This window comes from Simochromis diagramma, unplaced genomic scaffold (assembly GCF_900408965.1).
Source record: "Simochromis diagramma unplaced genomic scaffold, fSimDia1.1 OVJJ01000596.1, whole genome shotgun sequence".
Classification (NCBI taxonomy): domain Eukaryota; kingdom Metazoa; phylum Chordata; class Actinopteri; order Cichliformes; family Cichlidae; genus Simochromis; species Simochromis diagramma.
Window position 1 is genome coordinate 4,851,425 of NW_024387245.1, and position 22,047 is coordinate 4,873,471.

Genomic DNA, 22,047 nt, shown 5'->3' on the forward strand with positions numbered 1-22,047 from the left:
GCAATCATGCTCAAATCCTCCTTACCTGACCTGCGTCTTGCACATTAAAGTTTAATTTCAAGTCAAGACAAGTCAGGTTTATTTGTGAAGCCCAATCTCACATTCACTGTCTTCTTGGTCATCATATCACCAAAGCAAGGCCCGTTTGTTCAAATGAGGCTTTTGCTCTGAAAAAGGAATGAAAAACTTAAAGAACGAGGGAATGTCAGTGACATGGAACAAAACAAATCAAACAGAAAAGTGAAAATTATGAGTTTAAATGTCTTAGAAGTCTAAGAAAACTTAAAAAGTGTAAGGAAATCACAGAAAATTAACATAATATTGCAAAAATTGTAGGTTGAGCTTTTGAAATATGATGTTTTCTGTCTGCAAAAAAGACCCATATGGTAGAGACATGATCTTTAAAGAAATTTCAAATCATTTTCTTTTATTAAAAACTCTTTAAGATGTTTGAAACTTACTGCTTTGACACATTTCTCATTCAATATGTAATATTTCCCTACCACATACTGATAGGCTTTATGTGTTTAACAATTGCAAGCAACGCTTTTTTTTTTTTATCACTAAACGACAGCATAGGACATATAGGTCTTATAAGACATAAAGTACATGTAAAATATTTACTTAAAGTTCATATTTTGTTTCCATTTGGTTAGTCTCACATAACCTGTGAGAGAAGAGGTAACAATATATGCCTTTTTAGCTTTTAGCTTTTTAGCTTAGCTTTTTTAGCTATACCATACCGTCACTGCCATTATATTATGCTGCTATTTATACTGTCATTATATTAATGCTGCTATCCTGTATATATCGTACTTACTATTGTTTGAGTACTTGCGATTATTTTATTGTACTTTTTATATTTTACATTTATATTTATTATTTATCTTGCACCAAGGGAGTGGCACTCCAATTTCGTTGTACTCTGTACAATGACAATAAAGGCTATTCTATTCTATTCTATTCTATTCTATTCTTTTGAAACTGAAAGCCCTTTTTCAATCTTGCTGTTTCACTTCATGCTTACAAAGAAGCCGTTCTGACCTTACGGTGATTGCGTGCTTTATAATCGTGGCTGCAGTGATATGTTTTTGCATTCCAGTGTGTGTGTCTCAGGGACAGTTGGTGACAGAGTCAGTCTCTGTGTGGCCAATTGCAGTGTGAGCTCCAAGGACAGGCAGTGGAGGGTAGAGCGGGTGATTTGTCTCTTAGGATTGAACTCATCCCCCTGCTCTCCTGCTGGCCTCTCCTTCCTCTTCTTTCTCTGCATGCTGTCTTGTTTTGAAGGTGAAGAACATTTCTCGCAGTGTTTGCATGCATTCATTTTAGCTGATGCAGCATATTGTCTTTTCCGAATTTAGAGTTTGTGTAGCGCGCACAGTTACACAAGGTCACAGATCCTCAAATAAGCCATTAACATTCACATACGGATATTGTATGTTAAACAAAGCGCTACAGCACAATTTACATATTTGCTTTAGCCCAACGGAGACATAAATACTTATACTGTATATTTTATATATACTATTCTGACCATATAAAACATTTTAAACATTATCATAAAAACTATTCCTTAGGCCTTGGTACTATATTATGCATTTTATTATGACTTTTTAAGTTTATTTTTACCTGTGGATTTTTTTTCTAATCAGTCTGGAGTGGCTGTCTGGGACCAACCAAAGTTCTACATTGCTCTAATATTGTGATTTCTAGCCAGGATTTGTCTTAGAGGCATTCAGTCATAATCCCACAGATGGTAGCTTCACACCATTGGCTCTTCAGCCAAACACATATGCCAAATGTGTCTGACCCTGTGTTCTGTCTCCGACTAAGTAGGAATACAGCATCAACAACCAGCAGCATTAAGAAAATATATGGGTATATACATATAAACTGCTCATAAAGGGTAATATAATATTTTTGCGAGTCATTAGCTAGGGAATCCAAAGAAAGTGCACCATTTTTATCAATCATGAGCTTTACACTGAGCTGCTCCTTTCAAATCATTGTGGCCTACCATAAAGACACAGCAAATAAACTAATCTCTTATTATATTTAGCAGTCTGTAGCATAATCATTTTTGTTGTTTTTAGTTGGAGAAGATTATATTATTTTCTCAAAACTTTATAATCTGTGCTCTACGTATTAGGAATTTCTATTCTGATTTTGAATCATTGGAAAATCACAGAAAAATCAGACAGGCATAAAAAAGCTAGACTGTACACATTGAAGTAAATGCTCACCACTCTATAGCTAATCACGTCTGCTATTGCTTTTTTGCAACTTAGCTTGATATATGAAAACTGTGCTAAGAGGTAAAATAGAAACTCTTTTCATTAAAGTGCAGAAAAAAATGGCTAATGCTAGTGTATGGAAACCAAATTGCTCTTTAATAACTCTATCAAGGTTTTACAATGATATATTACTTAAGAATAGGATGTTATGTTAACCAATCAAGTGCAATGACTTACATTTCTATGCTTTTTGCACTGAGAAAGACTAAGCACAGCACAGGGCATTATTAAGATCTGTGAGTCCTTGACCTTACTTTCAATCCTTAACAGTGGATAACAGTGTATTTCTTAAACATCTTGTAATACTGATGTTAGGTTTTAGAATGAAATGCTTACTGAGTTACTGCCAGCACAAGTGTAGACAGTAACTCGTATTATTTATTATAACATAAATAACTGTAAGACTACAGAAGGTACCTTCTGATATGTTGCTATAATATCTTTTTATTAAAGATCTAAAGAACAGATTTGTTGTTAAAGATATACCCATTAAGTTTAATTGTCTCCCTGACATTTGTACCTTTTCACATTTTCTTTGAAAGTGACATCCTCAACAACAAATAACCAAACTTCTTCGATGTTCTGCATTAGAAAAGAGTATGTGTTTGTGTTTGACTATGATCATGTATGTGTGAACACACCTGTTCATTAAGGTCAATTTCCTGGAGTCCTAAATCTGATTTTCCCTCCTCAAAAGTGAATGTGAAAAGATTATTACTGGCTTCGGTCTTGTTAGCCTTTACAAAGCTTCCCGGAAAGCAAACACAGTAGTACTGCTGCTGGCACTACTCATAAATACCAAAGCAATTTTGTCAATAGGGCCTTTACTGTAATGGAAACATTCTAAATTTCGGTGCACAATAACCCTTCAGAAGCTATGGGCAATAAGTGGAGCACGTACTGCAGAATGGGGATATGCATGCATCGTTAAGGGGCCTCTTCATGTAGAGTGCGGGGGTTTGATCGCTGCCTTTATAAGGTGTAGTATCGGTCACAGGAAAATGTTTGTGTTATTGTATAACTTATTGAGAATGACACAGTTTCAGCATCAGTAAGGGCATATTTTTAGATTTAAAACTATCAAAGGGCAAACAAATGGAAAAGGAATAGTCTTACGAGCAAACACATATTGCATGGTAAAGCAATACCCTAGCAATGAGTCAAAACAAAGCAAAGCAATGGAATTATGCATAAAACAGTGCTGCAGCAAAAATAAAAGCGCGGCAAGCACTGTTTTCCACTCCACGAGGAAAGCAGTAGTACCCACCTTAGTGAAAAATGGGAAATAAAGTAAAACCCTAATGGCTTGCCCAGGCTTGGTATGGAATATATACTGCTCAAAAATTAAGGGATCGTTTAAAACACATATCAAATTGTGATGAATTAAATATTCAAACTAAAAAATCTTTACTGACATATAATTCGTTGAAAACCAAAAGTCACAACAAGAGCCAGTGGAAACCAAAATCAGCAAATCTTTAAATGTTGCATTTAAAATAAGTTAATGTTGTTCACATGTTCCGTTAACATTTTTAGTGGTATGTTTTAATATATTTCTTAACCATATAACATATTTATGTTCATGTATAATAACAATCTTACTAAATTAGTGTTCTGATTTGTGGTAAGACATTTTCCCTCGTGGTGAATTTGATTTGTTTTTGTTGCAAAAGTCCTGTTAGATATATCCAAGCATCACATTTGTTCAATATGGTTTGAAATAACTATTTGCACTTGAATCTGGGAACAACACTGCATACAACAATTTTTTGTATGTACTGTTAAGCTGTTGCATTAACAGTTACTGAAGCCAGTTAATGCAATCCGAATTGCAACCTAGTGTACTTTACTTTACTTGGGCTACTAATGCTCAAATAAGAAAAAAAAAGTGATGAGGTGGAAAAAACGAAATGCAGGCCACACCATTTGAAATAGAACACTTTTTTTCCTTTTACATTACTCTGAAAACTTGGATCAAAAGTCACCAGCCTGAATCTTTGGGACTGAGAAGCAGACAAATATGAGAGCAGAAGCACACTTGCTCTCTGGCTGTTTGTAATAGGAACTGTCACACAACTGTCACTTTTCCTGTGAATGAACTAGGGCTGTGTCAAAAAAAAGTACTCCAAATGAACAGTCAGAATACGGCAAGGACTAAATAAATGTAGAGTGACTGCATAAACAGACCAATTGAGTGTGGTTAGCTAGTGCTAGACATCAGTCATGCTCAGGAAGTAGCAGACAAGCTTTTCACTGTATTTACTGAACTAGAACTATATAATAACTCAAACTCACCTCATGTCTGGCAGGTTTTTCATACCAACTTCTTGCAAGGGCTAGTGTAGGTTCAGAAGTGACAGGAAAATAACCATATGGTATCCTAATGCTACTAGCTTACTGTTAGCTAGCAAAAACAAATCTTAATATGAGTTTCTAGATTACACATCGACTTGAGTTAAGACTGGCAACTGGAAATCAAATGGATCAAATTAAAAAACGTAACTTAGTTTAATTTTGACTAATTAAACAAGACGATGCAGTCCTTACAGCATGCCAATTCTCCAATTTCAAAACAACAGTAGGGTGGCAAACCTATAGATTTGACCCATTCTCAAAATAAGGAAACTTTAAAAGGAAGACACACAAGAACTTAATTAATGGAGTTCTCTGCTGACTATTTCTCTGGAGTTACGAGATTAAACTGCTTCATTAGTGTCTGGGGAGAAAACAGACAGACGAGAAAGGCAGACCTTTGGGGGAGAGAAATGGGGAGACGGAGAAAGAGTAAGAGCCTGCTTTGTTAGTGTTTGAAAGAACCACTTTCAAGGCAGTAATTATGACGCAGAAAGAATGTAATTATTTTCCCAGAATGCCAGAGGGCTTTCAAGTACCTCTTAATAGTGATGGGTGACAATCTAATAGACTACAGATATAAGTGGTGCACGAGGCTTAATTGGTGTTTAAATGTAAGTGACTTGTCTGAACACATCTAGGCTCTTTCCTAAATGTGTCGACTGCGCCTGCACCTTATGATCCAGCCTGACATGATGTGACAAATTTGATCAGAGAAAAGCAGTATCATTGTGCAACTCATGCAATCTGACAGCTTGCAGTAACAAGCCTGAGGTGTTGCGAGCGTTTTAAGACTGATTAAGCCGCTGTCACATTTTGCACTTCCCTGGAGATTCCTGTTTAGTGCCAAATTCACAATCAGATGTAGAAACTCGATGTGAATAAAGATCGTCGCGGGTCACTTGAGAAAGTTAAGTTTCAGATGGCACATGTTGGCTAGGAAAATGAGCCAAACGTAAGACGCTCTAAGTTACCAAGAAGGAACTCAGCTGCATTACTTCATGGTATTTGGATGACCAGCTTTTCTATTTTAATTAATTGTGATTTGAGGATTTATGCTTTACAGGGAAGCACAGTATCTCACTCTAAATGACTTTTCACACATGGGCTGAAGTGTCAAAATAAATGATTCACTATAATGGATAAACCACTTTGCACCTTGTTGCTGCTTTTCCCACTGCACTAGTGTGAACATGGCTTATGGGAACAGAGGCATTCTCTGTATAAGCCCGGTGGGAAAACTGCAGTGATGAGTTAAAATGTCTGGACTCCTAATGGAGGGAGAACACACCACACAAGATTTTTTTGTTTTTTTTTACTTGAGCCTCTGTCAGCTTACATTTGAGCACTGTCTTCACACAGTCATTTCCTTTCCTCACTACTCTGCTAAAAAGTCGATTCGAGAAGCTTAGTAGTCTGACTGAAATCATAAATCCATTTTTATTCATTTCCAGATTTTCATTTTGGAAGATCTATTATAAAAGGGGGGAAAAAAACTATTGAAAGCTCAATACACGCAGCATGCAGTGACATTTCGAGTAAGCCACAGCAACAAAGTGTTGTAGCTTGTAGCTCTAAGAAAATCTGCAATGAAGCAGAGAGTGGGTTGTGAGGCTTGTGACAGATGTGAACAGCAAGCTGAACTTTATTTTAATAAACACTGTAGAGGGATGTGTTTTCCACCACCCCCAATACCCTGATCACCATTTGACCCATGGCCCGGCTCACAGCCAACTTCTAATTGTGACAAGGCGCATATGGCACATAATTATTCAGAATAATCTGTTACCATGGTGACAGCTGACCCTGATGGCGACTGATGCATGCTCTTTATGTTAGGCTCCGTGGTCAGAGGCAGTTTTTGCCTCTTTGCCCTCCTAATGTGCTGCGGATTAGAGATGTACATTATCACTTTAATCTTCTCTTTAACCCCTTCCATCGGCCTCGCAGCCCCAGCAGAGAGACGCCTACAGCCACTCAGCGGAGCTGCATATGGCCACAAATGACGTGTGTTTTCCTGCTTATGTGTTTCATGAAAGCCTAATATAAACATACGATTTCATTCTCCCCATAGTGCCATCCTATCTCAGTAATCCACTTCACTCGTCATCTCCATCAACTCCCTTTGGTGTCTCTAAGTGTATGCTCATGATATAAATATACCAAGCTGCTGTTAAGCTCTTACTTACTCTGTCTCTCCCTAAGACAGTCATCTTTCACAAAACAGATAAACAAGCCTTCCACTCGGGAGGTGTATATAACTTACTGGTGAGGTATTCCCTCCCCTTCACCTGCATGAGTCATAATTTTTTTAGTAATGGCAAAATAATTTGTTTTGAGCTTAAAAATGTCAAAACTGAATTTTCCTCAGATCAGTAACAACAGTCAAAAAGCCATTGCAAAGTATATTAGGTAAAGATTATGATTTTAATACAGTAATAATTTTGTTAAAAAGATAGGAGTCATTTTTTATCACATTCTCCCAGTGATGCTCATGCATCAATGGCACACACTCGATGCCAAGACTTGAATCAAGTTAAATTGTTAAGTGGATTAGAAACAAATGCTATTAGGGCAGAATTATTCCATTAGACAGGGAAGTCAGTGTGGAACATTGTTCTATAAGTTTCTCAGGTTCATTTATTGATAATATATGGAAGATATCTAAGCCACTGCAGCTTTGTGACCCCTGACACGTCTCACTACAAGCTGACAGCAACTGTTATACCCCACGTAACAGAAATCCCCACAGCAATAACACCACAGCCACCTAAAATAGAAAATACACAATCATCACTTTCTCTTCAGCTGATGACTGGCAGTGCCTTAACCCTGGAGTTAAAAGTCAGTCTGTCAGAACAAAGGTTAGTGACCCAAAATCCCCCCACCATCTCTTCTCCTAAACTTGTCATTCCTTCATCCTCCTCTCCTGCATCCATTCCTCTTGACCACCCTGCCCCATAGTGCTAAAAGAGTTTCTCTCTGCATCTTCAACACATGCAATAAATCAATGTGAGCTGAGTGGCTGTAGAAATAGTGTGAGTCTGATTGATTTCTTATGTTAGCACATTATAGGAGCCTGTGAGGAGGCTGCCAGATTTCATTCCCCAAGTGAGAGAGGCTGTGCGAGAGAGAAAATAAGTTCAAAGTATGGTGGGAATTAAATAAAGACACTGTTAGCTAAAGAACAATTTTCAAAACTTGTCTGTGATTATATGACAATTATGCTACAGTCTAGTCGCAAATTAAGGGTTGTCAAAAAAAGAAATAGACTCTCAGTTTTATTCTTTGCTTTTCGCTGCTTTTTCTCCAAACCCTACATCTTTTACAAAAACACCAGACTTCAAACTTTTCTGTTAGATATGTGACAGAAAAGTTTAGCCGGCTTCCCTGGAGCATTTAAGAGCTGGGTGTCTCAGCTCCTGCTCCTTCTCTCTATTCACCCAACTCCATGGTATTTGTTTGCTTTGGCTTTCATTTCATTTTATCAACTGATAAAACACATCAGCACACCTCATGGAGTACTATAGTTTTCTATTAAATTTGGTTAATACATTGTTAAATTCTGGTGCAAGTAGTGTCTTTTCCATTATTTGTCATGGCCCTTTAGTTGTACTGTGACAAATTTGGGGGCTCATCTGGGATTTGAACCTGGAGCCTCTCCAAAAATGTTGGCGGATAAATGTTAGGTATGTGTTGTTTAGTGTAAAACTTAAAGCAACCAGGCCAAAAGCCAGCCAAACAAATAACATGATGCCACCAGTTCAGAGGTCCCAGGTTCAAATCCTGGACGAGCCCCCAAATTTGTCACAGTTAGTCAAGTGCCATGACAAATAATAGGAGAGAAATTACTTAAACCAAAATTTACCTTTTTATTAACCAAATAAAGTAGACATCATCGTGCTTCATGAGGTGTGCTAATCAGCGTTTTCATTGTAACACTAGTTGGATGGGTGATTGAATGTTAAATATATATGGCTTTGGATGTTGTGATAACCTTAAACAACCAGGCCAAAGCCCACAAAACAAATAATATGGTGTTGGGTGAATGGAGAGATGGAGCAAAAGCTGAGACACCAAGCTCTTAAATGCTCTGGGAAGACTGGCCAGGTGTTTCCTGTTGTACTGATTAACTCTGCCTACCAGACAACACAAATGAACAAACAGTCGTAACACATCAGGCCCTGACCAAGACAGAGGGCTGTCACAGATCTAGTCCAGTTCCGTCGCGTGTAAACTTAATTCATTAGTGATTCTGTAAGGAAACTTTAAATAAAGGTGGCAGACAAATGGCTGAGACACTGCTGTGCTGACAGACTTTCTAAAGGCTTTTACAATATCACACAAACCTAGACTGGAAGCACTTGTACCTGATAATCTGACAGCTTGTCTGGAAAATGTCAATTTAAGATTAGTAAAGCAAGGTCAAGATGAAAGTAAAAAGAAACTTTTAAAAGTGTATAGATTTTAAATTGTGCTTTTACATGCCATCCATGAGACACAAAAATAGATGAATGAAATTAAATAATACTAAAAACACAAGGATAGGGGGATATAGAGGACAGATAATGCTCAGAGAGAATGCAAAGATAGTCTTAAGATTCTGTTTTGAACTGTTTGATAGTCAGGGACTGAATGCTGCAGTGTTTGGGTCATACATCTTCTAAGTCCTTGAATAAAATAACAAGCACTCCAGCAGAATAACAAAACTAAGACATCAGTTTCAGCAGAGAATAATAAAATCCCCTCTGGCACAATTTAAACAAAACACTAACATTACAAACTATTTATACTATTTCCTGTATGGATGTTGTATTAGATTGCAATTATTCTACAGGTGGCTATCAAGTCTACGTCAATACACACTGTGAGAGCCAAGTCAGACAAAATGCCAGTAAAGGACACTGCTCGCCTTTCACACAACAAGAAAATACAAAACCTCTGCCCAGCTGGTTGTTTTTATGCATCATACAGTTTAATTAATTTAATTTTCATGAAGTCATGGTTTCTTAAAGACAAACTGTAACATTTATGATGAGATCTCAACAGTTCATCCCATATGACCAAGGTTATGAGCAAATATGTGCAGAGTCAGTCTGCAGATATTTGCTCATGGAAGCTCATAAAAGTGGTACTTTCCTTTACTTCTGTGTTACCAAGGTAAAGGTAAAGGTAACATGGTAAACTTTACACACAGAGAAGATTATCAGCAAACTATCAGCTTAACTCGTGTTTACCTTTGCCACACAGATGGCCAACCAGGTTGGATCACCAAGGTCATCTCAGCGCCATTCTCGACCGGGTTAACTTCAGAGGATCAGACCAGCAGCTCACTACTGATTAAATTACAGTCATCATTCCCACAGGACTGACAGGAAGACCATCGGCAATATTTGCAGATCAGATTTTAAATGTCAAATCATAATTTGTGTGTAACTATAACACCATTTTCCCGGTGCTTTGTTCATAATTATCATAATGGAGTTTGCAATTATGTACTTCTACCTCTTTCACATGAAAATGGTTTTCGCTGAATAGGTAAATCTAAATCTAACACAGCCTGCTCTGTGATATTAGTTATTCAGAGCACCTAATGCTAGGCTCAGTGAAGCCAGATCAACCAAAGTGAGTCAGTCCAAGATGAATTTGCTGGTCCATGCTAAGCATTAACATTACAAGCTTATTACGGACTACAGACTCCATGTCAAAATGTATTGCATGTGATATAGAGTATTAGGAATATTGTAGAATGCTATGCCTATTATCTGCTGTTTCCTGGATATTTGTGTCCATTCACGAGCTGCTTTAGCTACCGAGCTTTAGATGTGTACATTTTACTGTAGCTGGTTTTCCTGTAATGTTTTGCATTACTAAAGAGTCTGTGTGTCCGGTTTCATGCACAGTAGGTGTCTGCATGAGTGAGTGTTTGTTTCTCTGAGGAATATGTCGTTCTGCTGATGCCAAATTCCACAGCATCAGCAGAACGAGTGGTCTGCAGTACTCAACATTTCCATATCCAATCACATTCAGGCTATAGTATTGCAGAGACGTGCAGAATTTCACCAAAGGAGACAAGACAAACCACATATAATAATTATGCTCTTGTCTAGTGAAGCCATACGAGGGGCTCAAAAACTGCTCTGAAATGAGATGTAAGTTGACATAAAGCATAATGGTTTTCTTTTTGGTGATTAAAAAAATGCAAGGTAGATGATGTATGACAAAGCCCATTTCAGCAGCTCTGTGTCTGTGTGATTTTTTTTTTAAAATGGGCTGAGAACAATAATATGTTTCTTCCCAAAGATATAGTAAATCCAGCTATGTGGGCTAGGGAGGGATTTTTTTTTTTAAAAAACGCAACAACAATCATTCTCCTACATTTTTTTTGACAGATTTAATGTTTGAATCACTTAAAAGGAGGGCTTTGGAATAACAACAAGCCATGGGAGTGAGGCCTACAATCCTCATTTATTCAAATGTGCCACTTTCCCCCAGCACATCTGAATAATGGCACACAGTCTGCCAGATTGAATTTTTGATGATGAATAAATAATGGATGTTAGTGGATAAGTCTGTTAATACATTAGCCATGAGTTTGTCATAACTGTTTAATTGGATAGCTGCAATAAATACATTTCTGCATACCCCCCTGCCTCCCTCTGTGTCTGATTAGTCCTGGATAGATTTCATGGATCAAATCTATTTTATTTATTTATTTTTATTCCTCTCCTAAAACTGTTCTCACTTCCAATACCTTTTGGCATCCTCATATCACTCACCTAACCTCTCTCTTGGTGTTTTCTTCATATCCTACTAATCACAAATGTAAAAACGTAACTGACTTAAAATATAGTCAGCGGGAACTCTTCTACTATTAATGAGTGATACCAAAGATGCTTTACTGCTTGTGGTCAGTGCCATCCTTGCAGAAAATGTGATGTACATTTTAAAGGAAGGGATTGGGCTTGGTTTGGTGCAGGATCTAATTAATTCTCATTTCTTATTATCTTGTAAAAGCCGGTCCCTGAAAGTAAAAAAAAAAAAAAAAAAGTCGGTGGCTATTAACCAGCCACTGAGTGTGTTTTTTCTGACACATTTAACTGAATGGATAAGGAATTACATTTCCAAGCCAATTCATAAGTCAAGAATACTACCTAATTAGAACAAGGTTTTCTTAGCCTCCATCCTTGTTGTCAATTAATGCTGCTATTAACCTTGAGACGTCTGATGGCGCATGGCCCATAATGACGCTATTATGTTTCCTCCGTTAGCTTAAGCAAGTCATCAGCAGGTAAATATATGAAGCTGGTTTGCTGTGGAATTGCCTTTACTTGGCTCAGAGGAGAACCAATAATGTGATTTTGGAGAGATGGCCGCACGAGAGAGAGAGCAAAGTATCTCGATCACGTGTGCTCTGGCAGTAAAAAGAGGCCCCAGTACACAAGCACAGGAACAGATGACACTCTTTAGCATTACTATTTTAAAAATCAGCTGTGGCTTGCTCCGGGGCATTCTCCATATTCAGCTTAGTTTATGTTAAGACTGCATTATCATCCTCTTACCCCCTGCTCTCCTATGCTTTTTCTGCTCCAGGTCCAGTGGCCAATAGATGGATTTCTTGATTAAACTTCCCTGTATATCATAAATTATTTACTAGATTTTAGAATGAATTTGCTCAATTAATTCACTGTTCAGGCTTCATTTTTAGTTTGATGCATCAGAAAGTAAAAATGCGTAGGTGACTTGTTTTGTGTGCTTCCATGTGTGATGATATTTAATCGTTGATTAATGATGAGGGAGCATCAAGACAAAAAAAAGCCCATTATGTGGTGTTGTGGAGCGATGTATGTTCGCTTAAAAGAAGGGTCCTAATCTCACATCTCTATTTTATCAAGACGCTAGCATGACATGAACAGAGCTCTTTAACTCTTACATTGAAATCGCCAGGAGGAAATTGGACATTTCTCACTGCAGATATAAAGATAGGGTCCAATCTGTCAGGGAAACGAGCCCGGCTAGTTGTCCTCTGCGATGACTGAACTCTGTAATACATGCACACGCTGCATCGCTCTCATCCCTCACCCCACCGCTCGTTTCACATCTAGCCCACTCTCCTCCCATCTCCACACACCTCTCATCTGCCTCTAACAGGTGATTTCCAATGCATTTTTAATGCTGAATTAGCAGGGAGGTGAATGATCAGCTGCATATTAGTGATATTATAGTCTCTTGGAATAAAATAAAACATTTTCTTTCCTTTAAAGTGTTCCTTTTTTAATCTTCATGACTTTTTTTGCAACATATGCTGCAGGACCAGCAAAGGTCCAACAGATGTACTTTTCATGTCCTTCCCTGCCTGCTTTCCTCTCCCCCCAAGTCTTTCCTGGACTCTTAGCTCTTCTACTGTAAAACCCTACCCATCAGGTCAGCTTGTTGACAGGTCTGTCAATACGTGCTCTGGCTGGTAGAGATTAACCTTGGCCTCTTTCTTAATGCTCGCATTTACTTTTTCTCACAACTGTTCAAAAACATAAAACAGGCCACTACCACCATCATCATCATGTACACACGTTGTGTTTGCCCACACACATTTAAGGACATGCAAGTGCACTGAGTCACGTGCACCTTCGGGCATACACACTTGACCCAAAGCGTATGTAGTGCACAAAATCAACATAATCACCAGAACCATGAATCAATTAGGTACAGTTATTCCCTATTACAGCTGTTTTCCTGGATGCGAGTGAGCCCTTGGTGATGCTTTGGGGCATCTGCAATGAGCCTTGTAACTGATCCAAGAGTTGACTGTGTGGAAAAAGACTGCGTTCCCTCCCCAAAAGCAACGTGTGGTATATCTGATAACAACCCTTTGTTGATGGTACGTGGGATTTTGAGCAGCTGGAATATATCTGCGTCATCTTGCAAAGGTACATGTGCCCCCAGCTAGCCCGCTGTCTGCGCAACACTGATCTGGGACTGTCTATGATTCATTTGCTCCAACCCTCCTGTGTCATTTTTACTCCACTTTGGGTTACTCTTTTGTTTCTTTACTCTAGGTCTTGTTTTCATTCTTCTTCATCAAATTCTGTTTTCATTTGTGTTCCTGTCCTTCCTGGATAATGGCTCTTTTCTCTCCGAAGGCCTTGTTGGCCAGCTTTCAGCACTAGAGATCTGAAAGTCTGCACATTCATGTGAATAAGAAATATATACACTGAGAAAGTGAGAAAAAAAACATAGAAATAAGGGATGAAAAGCACACAGGAAAGCAGTTCCCATGTTTAACCTTCAGATGAGCAAAGGCCTATCTTCATAGAGCTACGCATCCCAGCATACATTTCTATTCTGAATATCCACTAGCTCACCAATATTGTGGATCTGTAGTCTTGTTTGAAAAATTGTGCAGGCATTCCAGATGTGACCTATTTTAAGTCCTTTTTGAATATCGCCTACATGCCCCTCCTGGACTTTTTACCAACAAGCAGTTTCTTTACAAAAACGTCGTATTAGAACAAAAGATGACAGAAATACTTATAAAAAGAGTAGGAAACATGAGAACATTAAACACAATCATGAGACAGACTCATAATCTTAATCCTACATGAACTAGCCAAATTACAATTTAACCATAGGGTTGTATTTGTGTATTATCTATTTGTCTGTATATTGGTACTGGCATTTACAACAGTGGAAAATTGAAAATTAATTACACAGTTATCCATCAGAAGGCGCTCTGCAACTTCTCTGTTTGCAACACCACAAAAATAACAACTAACTAATGCTAGCAGACTATAAGACATGAGTGATATACGACTTGTCGTGACAACAAAGAAAGATGATCTTTATGTCATTATTGTAAGAACTTAATACACATAACCAATATTTAAAAATAGAATACAGCCTATGTATTGGATTTTGAAAACTCCAAATATGGGAGTGGTTCTTATATAGTGCCATTTGAGTACTTAAGCGCTTAAGTGGCTTTATACAATATGTCTCATCTGCATAAGTACTTCCTATCCAGCATTCGGACACACATTCAGAGTCCGATGAACGCATCAGGATCAGCTCGGGGTTCAGATTGGATTGGATTCTGGTTCTTCAGGGACTGAGCCACCAACATTCTACATTGAAATACATACATAAATTTTTTTTTTATTCAATTAAAAAAAAATAACTGAACATATTAAGACTATCTGTTTACAACCATTTTGTAACTGAAAAAGTTGGAAATATTAAAAAAAATATATAAAAAAACAACATGCATCTGCTTTTTATTTCCATAGCAATTTGGTAACCAATATTTTGGCCACCTCTGGCCTCATTGCTCATTATGACCCTTCAGTATTTTGCAGCTGAACAGTGACCATTTCTATTGCTGTCACCATGGAGTTTGCTGGGATGCTACACAAAATGGCTCTGTCTGTGTCAGAAACCTAAACAAAACTGCATGCCGCTCCATTACGACACTCAATCACTTTCTATGAGAAAGCACTCTTCACTTATATAACAACTTGACAGTAATGGCTCATTACCTCTTTGATCCACCAACACACAGAGTCCTCTCACACATTCATACCTTCATTCTAACAATAGTCCTACACTCCTGTGAACCACTTAGGCTTTGAACCCACAATTCAACAATACTAAAACAATGGAAAGCATCTATAGCGCATGGATGTGTTTATAGCTGGAAGGAAGCTGATATTGCACTGATACAAAGAATAAAAACAGAGAGAGGCAATTAGAAAAGCATTTGTGTGAGAAGAGACGTACCCACAGGAAGATGAGAAACAGCAAAAAATTAAGGCTTTGAAATTCATTATAGTACACGCGCCAGTTTATAGGGGATGTTGCTATGAAGAGCAAAGTGAAATCAGTGACACCGAGGGACTGTTTTTGTTTTCTTCTTGATAAATAGAGTTACTATATCTATTCTGTCCCCCTCCCCCAACTAAGTTTGAAAGGATTGATAAACGTAAGTCATCACACAAGCGAAACATGCATAGACCCTCGCATGAAAATGTCAAACTATAAGTACTTTCATGTACTGTGCAGTTCTTAACACAGCCTAATTTGAGATGTTTACAGTACAGACAAAAGCGCCCACATGTAAAGACAGAGAAAGCAACTTCCATATTATCATTGTAATTGATGCGCTGAAGTTGACTGAAAGCAGAATGTGTAGCTATTATTGTATCCGTATCGGTGATGTGACAAATACACGAAGCCCTTTGGTGTCAGGTGCTTCCTCGATGCCAAGCCAGAGCAAGGCAGGGGAGACCAAGGCCGAGGTTGTTAGAGCTGTAGTCCTGCCACAGCAAGACCCCCCACAGGGAAATCACAGGCCCAGTGATCCAGGGAAGTCTCTCTGCTCTGTTTTGCTCCAGTCCACATGGCCTCCTATACCTCTGGCCAGCTCAGCAGGTTCATTATTTCGACAAGGGTACCCACAGAAGCAGCAAGCCCACATCTGTCACGGAGACGGCACGCATTTACAATCTTCAGCCCTCAACATACTGTTATGCTGATGATTAAAGTATCATGGCATGGCTGTATAGAACATATACTTCACATGTGTCTGCTTCCACTGTAGCGTTGTTATTAGGGCCGAACAATTAATCAAAGTCACGATATGAAAGGCCGCAATTTTCCAATCGCAAATGCTGCCCTATTAAACACAAATAAGCCGTAGCGAGTAAAAGTTTAAACTATGATGACAACTGCAAATTCTTTCTGTTACAGTAAATAAATGTTAAATCTTTGCATATCCTAGCTGTCATCCTAGCTAGTATGCTAACTGTGGGCATGCCAGCAGTTTTAATTTGATCATTAATTAGCAGCGGGGAATGTAAGTACAGCCACGACTCTCTTTTAGTCATGTTTTTGGTCTTTACCAAATCCTTTGGGAAGTAGCTGACTTTTTACAGGCTGCACTCATCTATATTTTCACTCTTTTTCACTAATTATGGCTTTTGGTTTAAAAGGCTCTACAGAGAAGAGGAGATTAATAATTCTCTGTATTGATCGCTATGTGGGAAAAGTTTCGGTGCCATTTGACGTATTCTTTATATGGAAAAAAAGAATAATTACCATTTTTGTACAGTGATCATGGCAGTTTCATGTGTTTGTTTGTCGAGTGTAAATGGCTTGATTTTCTCAGTTGTACGCACATTACTGTTTTGAACTCGTCACATGAACGCTATAAATCGGGACCTGAACGATTCAGAGCTGCAAAGAAGCGTGCTTTGTGATTGCAGATATCAAGATTACCATCAGTTGCCTCTTAACAGCTGCTTGTCGTTATTATCATGGAGTAGCCACTCTGCAATCGTGTTGTGCTGTTATCCAGAAATCTAAAGGCACTTTGGAACTTCTTCATTATGTTTGAATGCTACTGAGCAATGTCAAGCATGAGACTACTGTTGATTGGGACACCCCCTCTCCCATTGACCAGAAGATATTGCACTTTTCCCTTCCATTAAAAACTAATGTTAAGGTGCTTAAAAAATACATATGATACATATTCCATTAGTACATGAGCCAGATTACTTAGTGATTGCACTCACTTCAGGACACTTCAGTTTAACGTACAGGACGGAAATAAAATAATCACACAGTTACTTAGAAATAAAAAAAATTTCCACTATTGCTGTAGGCGTAAATCAGTGTGTGCATGAAGTCCTACAGAGCCTGGCTCTTGTGCCACAGTTGCGTGTGGGTACAACATCTAATTAAGTGAGTTAGTGCAGTTTGATAAATACCAGCAGAGGTGTCGACATAATTTGTGATATGGGTTGCTGCTGAGTCTGTTTTTGATACTTGTGTGTGATAAACATAGTGTGTGTGTGCACATATCTTTGCATGTATGTGTTGCACATCATCCTCCTTCATATAGCTTTCCTTCATGATGTTTTGGAGATAGATAGACTTCCTAACTATTGTTACACGCTTTGCTGACTCATTGATTCCATTTCTTGACTTTGATCAGTTTGTGTTGGTTGTGGTTCTAAAGTGAAGCTTAGGGTGTAAGAGCTGACGAACTGTCAGATATATTCCATGGTTTTCTAGTCATAAACAAAAAGGTTTTTTTCCTCAATGCTTTGGAAAGTTTAGAGAATGTTATTGATTATCTCCAGCCCAAGTGGGCAACCCCACTGGGCTTATCTCCCTTTAAAGCTGTACTGTGTGCGTGTTTCTGCATCATGTGTGGTAAAGATGAGAAATATACAGACATATCCTATGTGCAGTACATTTATATATACCATAGGTGTTAGCACATGTGTATGCACTTATATCACACTATGAAATTTAAAAAGAAAATGCCCCTTAACCTGCTATAAGAATCACAGCACAGTAACTAATATACAAATCTATAAATCTGATATAGAAAGGGAGTTCTTCCTTCCCACTGTTGCCAACGTGCTTGCTCGTGGGGGTCCATATGATTGTTGGGTCTTTCTCTGTGTGTATTATTTTAGGGTCTACTTTACAATATAAAGCACCTTGAGGTGACTGTTGCTGTGACTTGGCTCTGTATAAATAAAATTGAATTGAATAGAATAGCTAACCTTTCAAAAGAAGACCTACAGGACAATGGGGTTTCTTTACAGAACAAACCCTTTCTTATTCCAGTGTTGAATTACAAAAATGTAAAACTGATACATAACTTAAAACAGAGAGTTGATGAATCACAATTTCATCAATTCATCCCAGCCATGTAAGCAAACAGGTTAACGATTCAGGCGAGCGGCTTTCATCGGAGCGTGAGAGAAAATGGAGGTTAAATCCTAACAGTTAAGCAGGTCATTGGCTTCAGGAGTCACATGATAATTCACTTCCTTGTCCTTTGGATACCTTTTTGATATTATGTGAATGACTGAAAACAAGTTCTGTTTTCCTATAATCATCATCCAGTCCTTTGGGCTTTCATCATTTGGACTGCATGCGACCAAAAGCTCATATTCTGGGGATGTGTATTCATTCCAAAGCAACCTGCTCTTATCACATTTTGTTTTTGTTTTTCTGTTGTTTTTTTTTGCCTTGACTTTTCTCAGCTCTGACTTTTTTCATCAACAAAGCCTAATATGAATGCTCCGCTATTGTGCTCGCTCGAAATTCTCCCAAGTTAATAGCACATCCAACCATGCGGCCACAGTCACACAGTTGCTTTGTATCCGGCGAAGATTTCAAAGCCGGTTTTTAAGTCGCACTTGAATCTCCGCTTTACTCTAAATGGCACCCATCTGTTACAAAAGGGCACAGATGACAGCCCACCTACAGCAACGACTCAAATATGCAGAGTTACCAGACAAATACCAGGCGATGTTTTGTAATATCAAGACAAACAGAGACCGCAAGAGATCTCTATTACCTGATCCCTCCCCACTGGGTCTGAAATGACTGTGTCAATAGCACGAGACTGGAGATAAAAGATTGGTATTACTGCTAAAGATTGCAGGGAGAGACTGGCTGACAGAAAGAGAGGGATGGGGTGGGGGTAGCAGAGAGAATGGTTATGTCTGCCTGTGTGTGATAGTAACATAACAAGTGCCGAAGAAAGAGACAGATTGATGTAGGGAGGAGTGGGACAGATTGGAGCATTAGGCATTCTTATTTCCCACAACATCTCCTCTCACCCAGTGTTGAAGTTATGGATAACATTCGGCTTTTTCACAATATTAGAGTCATTCAGATTTTTTTTTAATCTAAACATGACTCTTCACTTTTCATTCATTCATCAACAACCCCCCCCCCACCTCAGTTTAGTTTACTGATCAGACACAGAGAGGCTAGCATTGCAGAACACACACACACACACACACACACACACACACTCAAAACATTAAAACCCAGGGCAGGCTATCTGGTGTTCACGTGACCTTTAAGTGCTTATAAAATAGACAGGGGAGCTTGTAGGCAATAAAACGCTGGCCTCGACTCCACTTATAAGCAGGTTACATGAAGATCTGCCAGCTGTAACATACAGCACATTAAACTCATCTTGGTATCGGTCCATACTCATGCAGCAAGACTCAAACACAGGCCCACAGTGCCACCATGCAAGTGACTCTGACTGAGCCCTGAAATTTACAGGAGAGCAGCAAGCCACACATCCAACACCTAAGCAGTATTAGAAATGTGCCAAAGTCGAGCGTCTTTCTAACAATTGGAATGGCACCATTCGCAATTCACAGTACAAAAGACAAAACAAAAACATTCTGAAAACACATATTATTGATTAGTCTCACTGGGATAATAATGTTGTCGTATATTTAAAAAAAAATCTATTGTGCGATTTATGTGAGCTGATTTCCTATGAAACAAATCAAAGGTGCGTCAGCAATGGAAAGGTCGCCAAACTGCAGGCTCACGTCAGATTTGCTCTTACTGTCTCAGATCTCTCTGAGGAACTTTTCAGCACTTTCACATTTCTTATTAAAAGCCATCTACATTTTTAGAAACAAGGAAAGGAAAACGTGTGTTTTCTCCTTTCTGTGTGTTTTGCAAAGGCCACAAGCTGTAGCAGTGCCCCGAAATCCGATCCCTTGTTCCCGAGGAGACCTTTCTCTCTCTCGCCTCCTCTCTCTGTCTCTTTCTCTCTCTCATTGGCTGTCAATAACCCTCTACTGACCTTGTGAAAACACATTGACTATTCCCCAAAGTAAGCCTTTCGTGCATGCAACACCATACACGTCCGACTGTGTCCCAGTTCACCCGAGCGGGAGACAGGCTGAACTCAAGACTGTCGGGAGGATGTCTGTGCGCCAAGTTTCGGCATTTTCAACAAGACAAACCGGATTTTCAGACAAGCGAGCAGCTTGCAGCCCGAAGTAATCTGACAATATGTGGCGAGGATGCAGCCGAGATGCGCAATTATCTCTTGCAGTGATTTTCACCTATTCCCCTTAATTAATGTATTTCTAAGTAGGGCTAACTAACACGTTCACGCGCCGTGACACATTAAAATAAAATAAATAAATAAAAAGTAGCCGTGGGGACCGTGTGATCCGCGGGTGGGTTGAAACATTATGACAGGAACAGAAGTGCTAAAGCTCGGGGAGTCGGGAATAACAGCTCATCTGCAGCTTCTGTCTCTACAGTGCAGTGATTCGCCCGAGAGGCACATCACCAAATTCAGCGTGGTAACACTGCAGCAAGCAGATGCACCACTCCTCATAATAGTAATAATAATAATAATAATAGTAATTTTAAAAAAAGCCCACAGATCGAGTGGAGAATGTGCGGAACATACCTGGTTTTTATGCCGAGTTCCATCTTCGAGTTCAGAAGAGCTGTTCATGATTCCCCATCGGTCATTTACCATCACACGAAGAATCGGCGCATCGAATCCGCCTGTGTTTCGGGGCGGCAGGGAATAAGCCCACTCTTTTTTAAGTCTTTACCTGCGATTCAGCCTACTCCACGAGAAAGACAAATGGGGGTACTGGACGTAGAAAAACGGACAAGGCAAAAGTACTTATGCGGCACTTGCACACATTACGCACCAAGGGAACTTAGACTAAATTCCTCCAGACTTTCCTGCTTCTGTATCCAATATTCCAATTAGAAAGAGTTTTCTTCTATTACAATCTCCTGGAAATTAAAAACAGATTCACAAACGCGATTATTTTGCATTTAACATTTTTTTTTAAAAAAAGAGCAACCTCTCCCCCCAAAAATTTATCTCGATCAAGCACCAAGCGCAGTCCTTTTAGTCCACAAAAAGAAATCGACAAAAATCTTTGTTCGCTCAGATTGCTTGGTGCATTCTGACCTTTGCGTCCACCCACTCCCGTTATCCGGACACTTTGAAGCGCCAGGTTGGCCAAGACTATTTCCACTTATCACTGAACAGGTAGAGAGAAGATGAGGAGAGAGTTGCAGAGCCGCCGCGTCCTTTCCACTTCTCCAGAAACCCTCCAATAACGGAGCCGCTGGACGGATACTCTTGCTCTTTTTCTTTTCTGCGCCAGGCTGATCTATCTGGGAATTTCACACAGATGCCGTTGACAAGACGTGTTGCGGTGAGATTAGCGTGCTCCGCTTGCGAGCTCCGCACGGGGCGCTCCGTGCCTCCGACTGTCAATCAGCGCGTCCCTTCGGTACGTGCGGCGCGCTCCAGGGCAACGTTCCTCCCCAGTACCGCCCTGCCCTCGATAGATGTGCCACCGCCTCACCGCCTACTGCTTCACTTCCACCGCAGCGCAAACCCTCCTATCCCGCTGCAACCCAAACAGAAGCAGATCATAGAAAATATATATATATATTTCTAATGTGGAGACCACAGACTGTAGGCGGTTAAACACAATCCTGAGAACAGATTGCTGATGGAATCCTCCTTGTGGAAATCTAATAAAGGTTGCTTCATATTTCAGAGATTGTCACAGCACCCTTTGAACAT

At 39.2% G+C, this 22,047-nt stretch overlaps 1 protein-coding gene across 2 annotated transcripts in view; it reads right to left on the reverse strand.

The window, feature by feature from the left end:
- Positions 1–21,751, reverse strand: part of fibcd1b (fibrinogen C domain containing 1b) — an 86,775-nt gene extending 65,024 nt beyond the window's left edge. For both annotated transcript variants that reach the window (XM_040000258.1, XM_040000257.1), the window contains exon 1: positions 20,899–21,751. In XM_040000258.1, the coding sequence (XP_039856192.1) occupies positions 20,899–20,970 (72 nt within the window). In that variant the 5' untranslated portion in view covers positions 20,971–21,751. The remainder of the gene's footprint in view (positions 1–20,898) is intronic.
- Between the last annotated feature and the right edge of the window lie 296 nt (positions 21,752–22,047).